At 36.0% G+C, this 12,102-nt stretch overlaps 1 protein-coding gene across 2 annotated transcripts in view; it reads right to left on the bottom strand.

Annotated features, from left to right (window-relative positions):
* ITGA4 (integrin subunit alpha 4) overlaps nucleotides 1-12,102 on the bottom strand; it is an 81,565-nt gene that overhangs the window by 28,941 nt on the left and 40,522 nt on the right. For both annotated transcript variants that reach the window (XM_082466679.1, XM_082466678.1), the window contains exon 16: nucleotides 3,174-3,323. In XM_082466679.1, the coding sequence (XP_082322805.1) occupies nucleotides 3,174-3,323 (150 nt within the window). The remainder of the gene's footprint in view (nucleotides 1-3,173; nucleotides 3,324-12,102) is intronic.

Here is a 12,102-nt window from a genome sequence, read left to right as displayed (position 1 = left end):
TTTAATTTCTTTCATCAGTGTCTTATAATTTTCTGCATACAGGTCTTTTGTCTCCTTAGGTAGGCTTATTCCTAGGTATTTAATTTTTTTTTGTTGCAATGGTAAATGGGAGTGTTTCCTTAATTTCTCTTTCCGATTTTTCATCATTAGTGTACAGGAATGCAAGAGATTTCTGTGCATTAATTTTGTATCCTGCTACTTTACCAAATTCATTGATTAGCTCTAGTAGTTTTCTGGTAGTGTCTTTAGGATTCTCTGTGTATAGTATCATGTCAGCTGCAAAAAGTGACAGTTTTACATCTTCTTTTCTGATTTGGATTCCTTTAATTTCTTTTTCTTCTCTGATTGCTGTGGCTAAAACTTCCAAAACTATGTTGAATAACAGTGGTGAGAGTGGGCAACCTTGTCTTGTTCCTGATCTTAGAGGAAATGCTTTCAGTTTTTCACCATTGAGAATGATGTTGGCTGTGGGTTTGTCATATATGGCCTTTATCATGTTGAGGTAAGTTCTCTCTATGCCTACTTTCTGGAGGGTTTTTATCTTAAATGTGTGCTGAATTTGTCAAAAGCTTTTTCTGCATCTACTGAGATGATCGTATGGTTTTTCTCCTTCAATTTGTGAATATGGTGTATTACATTGATTGATTTGCGTATACTGAAGAATCCTTGCATTCCTGGGATAAACCCCATTTGATCATGCTGTATGATCCTTTTAATGTGCCGTTGGATTCTGTTTGCTAGTATTTTGTTGAGGTTTTTTGCATCTATGTTCATCAGTGATATTGGCCTGTAGTTTTCCTTCTCTGTGACATCTTTGTCTGGTTTTGGTATCAGGGTGGCCTCACAGAATGAGTTTGGGAGTGTTCCTTCCTCTGCTATATTTTGGAAGAGCTTGAGAAGTATAGGTGTTAGCTCTTCTCTAAATATTTGATAGAATTTGCCTGTGAAGCCATCTGGTCCTGGGCTTTCGTTTGTTGAAAGATTTTTAATCACAGTTTCAATTTCACTGCTCTGATTGGTCTGTTTATATTTTCTATTTCTTCCTGGGTCAGTCTTGGAAGGTTCTGCTTTTCTAAGAATTTGTCCATTTCTTCCAGGTTGTCCATTATATTGGCATATAGTTGCTTGTAGTAATCTCTCACGATCTTTTGTATTTCTGCAGTGTCAGTTGTAACTTCTCCTTTTTCATTTCTAATTCTATTAATCTGAGTCTTCTCCCTTTTTTTTCTTGATGAGTCTGGCTAATGGTTTATCAATTTTGCTTATCTTCTCAAAGAACCAGCTTTTAGTTTTACTGATCTTTGTTATTGTTTCCTTCATTTCTTTTTCATTCATTTCTGATCTCATCTTTATGATATCTTTCCTTCTGCTAACTTTGGGTTTTTTTGTTCTTCTTTCTCTAATTGCTTTAGGTGTAAGGTTAGGTTGTTTATTTGAGATGTTTCTTGTTTCTTGAGGTAGGATTTTGTATTGCTATAAACTCCCCTCTTAGAATTGCTTTTGCTGCATCCCATAGGTTTTGGGTCTTCGTGTCATTTTCATTGGCATTTGTTTCTAGGTATTTTTGATTTCCTCTTTGATTTCTTCAGTGACCGCTTGATTATTAAGTAGTGTATTGTTTAGCCTCCATGTGTTTGTAATTTTTACAGATTTTTTCCTGTAATTGATATCTAGTCTCATAGTGTTGTGGTCAGAAAAGATACTTGATACGATTTCAATTTTCTTAAATTTACCAAGGCTTGATTTGTGACCCAAGATATGATCTATCCTGGAGAATGTTCCACGAGCACTTGAGAAGAAAGTGTATTCTGTGGTTTTTGGATGGAATGTCCTATAAATATCAATTAAGTCCATCTTGTTTAATGTATCATTTAAAGCTTGTGTTTTCTTATTTATTTTCATTTTGGATGATCTGTCCATTGGTGAAAGTGGGGTGTTAAAGTCCCCTACTATGATTGTGTTACTGTCGATTTCCCCTTTTATGGCTGTTAGTATTTGCCTTATGTATTGAGGTGCTCCTATGTTGGGTGCATAAATATTTACAATTGTTATATCTTCTTCTTGGATTGATCCCTTGATCATTGTGTAGTGTCCTTCTTGTCTCTTGTAATAGTCTTTATTTTAAAGTCTATTTTGTCTGATATGAGAATTGCTACTCCAGCTTTCTTTTGATTTCCATTTGCATGGAATATCTTTTTCCATCCCCTCACTTTCAGTCTGTATGTGTCCCTGTATGTGAGGTGGGTCTCTTGTAGACAGCCTATATACGGGGTTTTTTTTTATCTATTCGGCCAGTCTCTGTCTTTTGGTTGGAGCATTTAATCCATTTACATTTAAGGTAATTATTGATATGTATGTTCCTATTACCATTTTCTTAATTGTTTTGGGTTTGTTATTGTAGGTCTTTTCCTTCTGTTGTGTTTCCTGCCTAGAGAAGTCCCTTTAGCATTTGTTGTAAAGCTGGTTTGGTGGTGCTGAATTCTCTTAGCCTTTGCTTGTCTGTAAAGTTTTTAATTTCTCCATCGAATCTGAATGAGATCCTTGCTGGGTAGAGTAATCTTGGTTGTAGGTTTTTCCCTTTCATCACTTTAGGGATACATTTTAAAAAGCAGTTCACTGGTTGGAATGCAGGATCCATCTCAAAATGCACACACAGTTAAGTTAAAAAGAGAAACTGTTGTGTAATATAAATACATGTTTATAAATGAGTAAAATCTGACTAACAAGACATGAGTGAATCTGTAGGTAGGGTGAGTGAGAGGGAGACAAACTGAAAAAGAAGGAGACAGAAAATGAGAAAGATAAGCTGAACACACATGACAATGCTGAATAACTCATGAATGCAACTCACTTCCATTAGGAGTGCTCTCTGGAAATATATTTTCTTCACTGGCAAGGCATCGAGGAGAGAAAATTAACATTTTATGTATATGGGAAACCACTGTTATGACTAAATGCATATTTAAAAGTATTCAGTTCAATATCCTAAAGGGAATATACAAAATAAAGAAAAATGGAAAACAAGACATACCATAAATCTTTTTATAAAAAAATTCATTAAAATATAAAAAAAATTCAGAGAGAGTTCATTTCCTCAGAACTATGTACTATTTCAAAAAAATTTCGTCAGTTATATGTCACATGATGTTTCAAATAAAGGAAAAAATTCCTACTGTTTTTGCAATGATGTCTTTTTCTTTCTTCTGCTGAAGAATTGGCTGAAGTGGTGGGAATTCCTCTGTACTTCGTTTACTGATGACATGATGCCCCAGGTGGTAAGCGGCTTCAATCTGAATTGGGGTGAGGATGTCCCGTACATCTTTCTAAAGAAATTGAAAACCACATGAATTAATAACAAAAATAAGCATCTAAATAAAAAATATATATAAAGTCCCTCCTTTCCTGCATAAGGTCAAACACAATATATAGAAGTCAAAGAAAATCCTTTCCTTTTAAGCTAAATTGTTAAAAAATTGAACTATTTTCACACATTACAAAAGCAATCACATTTATTAGGAAAAAGACAAAAGGTATTAAAAATGAAAAAACATAACTATCTAATAATAGTTATGGAGGTCTACATTTTGGCATATTTTCTTCAATGCTATTTTCTATGCATACAATTTTCTTATTAGTTGTTACAGTTTTTCTACATTTATTGTGCTTTTACACTTTACAAAGAAAGAGTTCCTGGAATTATTTATCAATGATACAGGAATTGTAACCCATTTGGAATCCATTCTGCTCTGTATGACACTCTTTTAAGTTTAATATCTTACTAATTTTTTACATAGCATTTATCATTCTTAATCTTCTTTATATGTAGTCAAAAAGTCTTTGAGTGATTAGATTTTTAAAATTTATTGTCTTCTGTCTCCCAAGAAACAACTCTTGAGTTTATTACACTGGTTGCCAATTCATATATTTTAATCTTTATTTCTACATGCAGGCATTATTTTTCTCTCTTTTAAAAACATTTTCCCATGAACTTAAAATTTATTTCATCTTTTCATTCGATTATTCAATAGCCCCCTCATTAAATGGGAATATACAACATTGCTATCAAAATTATTTGCTAACATAAACATGCACAAACACTAAAATAACTGACAAGAAAATAACTTTGAAATAGTTTGGCATTCAATTAAGGAAACACTTCCTTAAATAGTAAAGGTGTTCTAGAATCACAAGTCTGTGAAAAAAAAAATATGGAAGTCAAGTAAGATAAAAAACATGGCATCTCTTAGAAAGCACTTCTCAGAGCAGCCCTGCCTAGACAGATATGAGATTTTCAAAATATACTGAACAAAGCAGACTCATTTATTTCTCTCCCTATCTAAGAGGATGGGCAAATAAGATTCCACTATAAAGTAATCCATGAGAATTTATAACAGAATTCAGTTGACAATTTAAACTGCATGAAATAAGACATGTTGATGGCAAATCTATATAGAACAAGTAGCTTATGTACAACAAAAGTTAAAAGTAGATATTATCTCAGGATTTGAGAGAGAATCTCACAATCAGCAGATATAGTCCACCTACACAGGAACTATGCAGTTTTTTTCTTTTTTCTTTTTTTTGGTATTATAATTGTTACTATACACAGAAGATATTCAAAGGATTGGTCACATACTTCGTCTTTCACACTAACAATTTAAATGTAAAGCTTGGCTTGACTCTACTTTTCATATGCCCGTTTCAATCTACATTTCTTCTCATCTTAAAAAAACAGATTCATCAAAGTCCCACTAAAGAAACTCAAATGTTTTCACTGGGACTAGACATATTGATTTTAACCATAATTGAGTTTTATATTTATGAGGTTTATATTTACAGTTAGTGAGTTCCTTAGTAGATCCATGACACTGTAATTGACAGACCTCCTACTGAATAATGTCAGTGGATTTCTATTTATCTAGACAATTCAGAGTTGGAATATAGCTTAAACATTTCTGCCTAAAAGCAGATTTCCAAAGATCATAAATTAACAATCCCTACTGAATAGAAAAAAATACCTATCATACAGATTACTGCTATGCTATTTATGCCTATAGTAACTTTTGATAAAAATCAATGAAGTTAATAAAGATGACATTTCACATAAGACTATATCTATTCTATGTTTTTTATGTAATTATAGAAAAGGATGTAATTGTTTCCTCTCATCATTTACAATATTATATATAAATTATATAAATATAAATATATATATTTATAAATTGGTTAAAAGCAAGTGGTCTGAAGGTAGAGTACGGGGGTTCAAACCTCAGGTCCTTCACTTGTTATCTATATGTAACCTTGGGCAATTTACATAATCTGTCTATGGAACAATTACTTCATCTGAAAATGGTTGATAATAATGATAATGAAAATGATGATTATGACACCTATACCTTATTGTGAGGATTCAATGACATAACATATGTAAAACACTTAGTACAATGCCTGGTATGTATTAAGGTCTCAATAGATGTTAAATATTGTAATTATTATGTGTATATTACTGCAAAATGTAGCTATATAAGCCAACCAAGGAATTACAGAATTTCAATTTCTTATAATTAATTCTGGTGACTATTTGGAAGGAATAAGAAAAAAGAAAATTAGTCTATTGCCAACCAGTGAACACTAAATAGAAAATGAGCTACGTTTTCTACTAATACAACTATTAGACTTGTATTAATTAAGTGGTACCTGGAAGATGTGTAGCATGACTCAGAGTACTCAAGATCTCTCAGGGCTTTTCCATTCTCACACATGGAGATGTTTTTATTAGATTACTTGGTAAGTGATCATCTCAACTCGAAACCTTGACCATATAGGAATGCTGCAAATCAAGGTCCAAATCCCAAGTTATCAACTTGTGAAAATGGAACAGCTTGAAGCCCTGAGTATTACAATAGCAAACTTGATTAAATTATTCCCTAGGTGTAGGAGCTAGACAGCCACTGACTGTCCCTCCACATGTCCACTGCTTTAATTCTTCTCAACAAGCTTGCTTTGACCACATCACATGTTATCTAATTCATACTAATTTTCCACAAGGTCTTCTCTACATCTGGTGTATATTACTTTCATTATCCTAATTAGCTATTAATTATGCCTTTCTCACAAGATATAAAATGTACGTGCACTCTTGCAAGAACTGTTTTTGACAGATATTCACACTTACTTAACCTTAACAGCTCCACCTAAGGACAAAAATTATAATATCAAAAATTCTTAAAGTGACTAATTAATATACAGGAGGAAAAAGTAGATTTGCTTAAAATTTTTAATTTGGATGGGCATGTGCTATCTATATTAAAAATAATGAAGATTCCATGCCACATTTTTATGGACAATTACATAAAACAGGGCACGCACAAGCATGCAAATTAGCACATGCCTGAAATTACACAAAGTCTGCCTTTTTGTCTGACTTTCACAGAAATTTTTATTATGGCCAACTTGAGAACTGAGCTGTAGGCCCACGTCATCCTATTGTGTTTATGTAGTGAGGGAATTTATTTAAAGGGTGGAGCCAGAAATATTTATAAAATATTACTTAATGAACAATAATGTTGAGGTATAAATAAACATGTGAAAATATCTATTCATGGGTCTACTCTGTAGAAGGCAGGATCTAGGGATACAAAACTGAAAGCCGGTGCCTACATTACACTTTAAAAGCCATAAATCCACACATGTGGTGGAGGAATGAGCATTCTGATACATGCAGACACAAGTACAGAAGAGGGAGGGCCACCTAACCTACACTCGAAAGGGCGTGGGAAAATTCTTACATAGAAGAATTTTAAGCAAGGAATGTGATCAGATTTGTGTTTTTGAAATGCCTCTCTGGTGCCAATGTGGGGAATGGGTTGGGGTGGGAGAAGGTAAGACTGAGGCATAGATTGGAATCTGAGCCAACAAGGCCCCATGTAATTATAACCACTTTATCTAGTAAGTATGTTTCAGAGGGTGAACTGTCAAACATCTGGGACTACAACTTCCTGAGAAAAGACAACACCCCCAAGACAGGTGCCCTCACCACTACACGAATAGAACATTACAGATTTTCCCTCACAGAATTCTTTAAAAAGCTCTGAGAACACATCATCTATAAATTTATTAAATATGGATTGATTGGGGGCCTTATGTAATGAGTTGTGCTAGCTCTAAGAAGAATACAAACATGGAAAAGATAATATCCTGTCTTCAAAGACCTTGTAATCTAACAAAGAATTAATATATGTTGGAATAATCAATCGTCTTCTAGGATACCATAATATCAGTATAGTTATATAGTTTGTCTGCATTTAGATTTTCAGCAGAAATGCATGCATATATGGATTGGTCCACAGTGGTTAAAATATAACTACTTCGGAGCAAATGGTACTTCATTAAACTATGTGTTTGTATAGCTTAAAAATATAAGCAAATAAAATACAAATACATATATTTAGTAATCAAATACACGTTCATTTTTTGAAGTTATTACTGAAAATGATGGGTTTTATAAGTCACCTAAAGACTTAGATAACAAAATAAAATTCCTTTATTTCAGAAATCCAAAATCCAGAATTTAGAGAAACCAAAGGAAAGAAAGAATAAACTAATCTACTAAATACATAGGCAGGTTGATTTCATGATTATTATACAACATACTAAGGCCACTGAACTCACTGGATCTCAGATACCAGTAGAGACAGGCATTCCTGTTCCAATGACTAAGCTAAATATTTCTAGATTTTATGGAATGCTGTAGACAGGAAGGGAATATTTGTTTTCTTCTCAAACATCAGAGAGTATTTTGATGCAGAGATTCCATCAAGATCAATCAAGAAATATCTCTAAAAACCTGAAGGTAAGTCTCACTACCATGGCTGCTCCAACATTTCTAAAAATTATTGCCAATTGTTGAATGGATTTCTCTAAATCAAAACAGCCTCAAAATTATCCTTTGTCCTAAAATCTTGTCCTAAGAAATCTGTAAGACCTAATCAAGTTGTACCTTTGAAGATAACAAAGATTCATTTTCATATGCTTACATGGATGGGGAAACATTTTCATTAAGGGAAAAGCGAGGTCCAATAGAACAGAATTTCAATAGATAAAACACTATAAGGCATAAAAAATTAACCATTTGCCTTCTATCATAGAAACCTTTTATTAACTCCCAACTCTAAATTCTAGATTCTCTTTTCATAACATCTAATAATTTTAAGTCTCTAACAGTAAAAATTAAAGCTTGGCATAATTATAAACAACCAAAAAATGGAGTTCTATAAGGAAAAAAATAATTTCTGCCTTCTTATTTTCTGAGGAATACATTTTGACCATTCACATAAAACAATCTTATGTAATACCTGTTTTAATTATGAGTGGATGAAGTAGACTTGAGAAAACTGATGTGCTTACCAACCAGATAAATGACCATATAGTCTCAGAAAAATAACATACCAGCAAATGTATATGCTAGTGATGTGATACTTATTAGATTGCTAACAATGTCTCTTATATTCCAAGAAGATCCAATACATGACACTAGAGAATGAGCGATTAAAAGAGAAGGACTTAATAAAAGCCAAGTATTATGAGAAGATTTGGATTTTCTAAAATAGCCAAATTCTCTACTATCAAAGACTGTGATGGGTTTTTTAAATATAAGTAGGTTTAAAGACTTTCATTTATGTGAGATCATCAAGGGATTGTGAGCAAGAATAGAAATAAAATTCAATTCTTTTCCTCACCTTCAGGTTCCCAGTGGCTCTAACATGTTGTCATACTGATGAAATCTTTCTGGCTCATTCTCTTTAATACTCAAGTCCAACAATGTGCTGCTCCCACTGGGACCTCCATTTCAACTTTGTTCCCCTGTCCCTCACACACCCTCTTGCTGTCCTCTCTCCTCTCCTTACCCTGCTTAATCTTCATGGCCAAAAATATAACCACTCCCTTGCATACTCCTCCGCTCTCTCGTGCGTTCCTTCTTTGCTTCACTCTATTGGCAGACCACAACCATGGTTGATTGTAACTCTTCATCTACTCCCACCTGTAAGGTTGAACATGACTGGAAAAAACCACCACCATACTGACTCGTCTCACTTTCTGATGCAACTTAGAGCCTAACTCCATCTCAGGACCATACTGTACTTTCTCACTCTCCCACTCTCCTAGAAGACTACTTCACATCTTCTTCCCGAACTCTAAACACCACTTCTCCCATTTCAATGGAAGCTAATGCTTTTGCTTCTTACTTCGCTGATAATATTAAAGAAATCAGAAGAGAACTTCCAGTCCTCTCAACCACATCTGCCCAGCATCTGCAAGCACATAAACAAATGAACTATGCATGTGCCTATCTAGAATCAATCCTTTCATTTGTACAATTAATCTCACCCTTTTTGCCCCCTTTGCGCCAACGATTCTTTCCTCTTATCTATCTCATTTACTCTATTGGAACACACCCATCAGCATAAAAGCATGCTATTCCTCCCATCTTAAAAGAAAAAAAAAGTCTCTTCACTTCTCTTGTCAGCTACTGACTCCCCACCCCTTTTCTTTAGCTCCCCTTGGAGCAAAAATCTGTGAAAGAATAAGCTACACTCCATCTCCAATTCCTCTCCTCCTTTTCCTCCACTATTCCTCTGAACTGCTGTTGTCATGATCACCAATAGCTTCTACATTGCTAAACCCAATGGTGAGTTCTTAGCCCTCATCTTCTTCAACTAAGAGGAAAGCACTGAAAACACTGTCATGCCTTTCTCCTTGCCCTGCTTTATTCACTTCACTTCTGGGATGCCACAAGCTCCTGTTTTTCTTCCTGACTGATTAGTCCTTCTCATCTCCTTTGTAAACCTTCTCTTCTCTCTAACCACTTCATGTTGTAGGGTCCAGAGTGCAGACCTTAGCTCTTTTCTCCTCCTGTGATGACCTCAACCACCTCATATGACTTTCAAACCCATTCATATGCCAAAGACACATTGTTATATTTCCAGTTCCATGCCCCTCTCCAACTCCAGATGAGTATATACAATACAAATGATTAATTGCTGTTTACACTTAAAAGTAAAATAGGTCTCTCCAGCTCAGCAGGTCCACAACTGAACTCCAACATTTTACACCCAAAAGTTGTTTCCCTTGCCCTACTGATGAAAACTGTATTCTTCTAGTTGCTTGGGCTAATGACTTTGGAGTAGTCTTGGAGCCTTTCTTTCTCAAATGCTAGACATCCAATCTGTCAGTAAATTTTGTAGAATCTGTCTTCTACTACTTCTCACCATATCCACTGCTACCACCTTCACTGGAGCCATGATCTCTCACCAAGCTTATTGCAGTGTCCTCTTCTTCCCGCGTCAACCTGTGGTCGCCTACTGGGTAGTCTCAACATAGCAGTTAGAGTATTCCTTTTTATTACTCAGTCAGATCATGTCAATTATCTGCCCCAAACTCTACAATAGATCCCCATGTCACCTGGAGAAAAAGTCACAGGGTCTTATGTGATTTGACTCTTTTTCTACTGCTCTCTCCCTTGCTCACTCTTCCAGCCATCCTTGCCTCCTCATGGTTTTCTGAAACAACCAGGCTCATTCTTTTCCTGATGCTTTTTTTTACCTAGCTCTTCTTTCAGTAATGTTCTCCTCCTGGATCAGGGGTTCTCAAAGTACAGCTCTCAAGCTGGCAGCAGCAGCATCACCTGGGGACTTTGCAGAAAAGCAAATTCTCAGGCCTTGTTGAAGACCTACTGAATCAAGAACTCTAGGTGGGGCCCAGCAATCTGTGTTTCAACAAGCCCCCCAGGCAATGCTGTTGCATGCTGAAGTTGCGGACCACTGCCCCAGACATCTACATGGTAACTTCTCTGCTTCCCTCAAGTCTTTGCTCAGATGTCACCTTCTGAATGAGGCCCACTCTGCCCACCCTATTTAAAATTGCATTCTTCACTCCTTCTCCAGCACTCTATAATTCCCTGTGCTCTGCTCTCCTTTCCTTTTTCCATCACCCATATAATCCTCTAAAACAGGGGTTCCCAATCCCTGGGCCATGGACCGGTACCAGTCTGCGGCCTGTTAGGAACTGGGCCGCACAGCAGGTGAGCAGCGGGCGAGCGAGAGAAGCTTCACCTGCCGCTCCCCATCACTCACTCTACCTCCTAAACCATCCCCCCCGCCGACCCCAGTGGAAAAACTGTCTTCCATGAAACCGGTTTCTGGTGCCAAAAAGGTTGAGGTCTGCTGCTCTAAAATACTATAAAATTTACCTTTTGTTACTATTGTGCTATTGTGTTATTATTTGTTACTATTGTGTATTGTTACATTTTGTGCCGTTGTCTCACCACACTAGACTATAAGCTCTATGAGGGTGGTAATCTTTTTGTTTCAGTCACTGACCTATATAAATGTCTCAAACAGAACCTGACACTACGTAGGTACTCAATATCTATTAATTGGAAGAAGTGGAGCTTAATTGGCACAGCCAACGGGAGCTATGCAAAGAAAGCATGCCCAGCTAGCAGGCAGGGAGTCCTCTGAGAGGTGGGGGCTGTGGCCCTGAGCACATAATTAACAAGTGTCACCTTATTTCACTGTAAGGGGCATTGAGGTAGAATGCACATGTATATTAACACTCCTGACACCGGACGCGCTTTACAGAACAAAGGAACGATCCAGTTAATGTTTCCGAAAGCCTCGGGTACCATGCTGGTGGGGGTGGGAAATGCACTCATTATATTTTCATCTCCTCCTAAATAACAGCTAGGGGTCCTTGACAAAACTCAAGGTTAGGGCAGCTGTTTCTGTGGTTCTTACACCTGCCTTTGGATTTGTTGCAAGGGAGAGCGTTGGAGTAGCCTTTTGCCTTTCTATGCATGAGTTTTAAAACGTCCCAAACAAAAGCAAGGTAAGTTAGGAAGGAAAAAAAATATTGGAAGAAACAATCACTTTTTCAAAAACAGTCCCTCTATGTACCAATTCCAGAGCTAAGTGCTTTTTTTTGACATTGACAGTATGGCCCAAAGTCATGGCTGTAACCTGCTGTTGTTGTGTTACCATGGTAGTGACAAGTATACATGCAACTAACACAGAAACCTCTGCTAAATTGTCATTTCTGGTACAA

Source organism: Balaenoptera physalus, assembly GCF_965194825.1.
Source record: "Balaenoptera physalus genome assembly, chromosome: 6".
In the NCBI taxonomy this organism is placed as follows: domain Eukaryota; kingdom Metazoa; phylum Chordata; class Mammalia; order Artiodactyla; family Balaenopteridae; genus Balaenoptera; species Balaenoptera physalus.
This window is presented reverse-complemented; position numbering and strand designations above follow the sequence as displayed.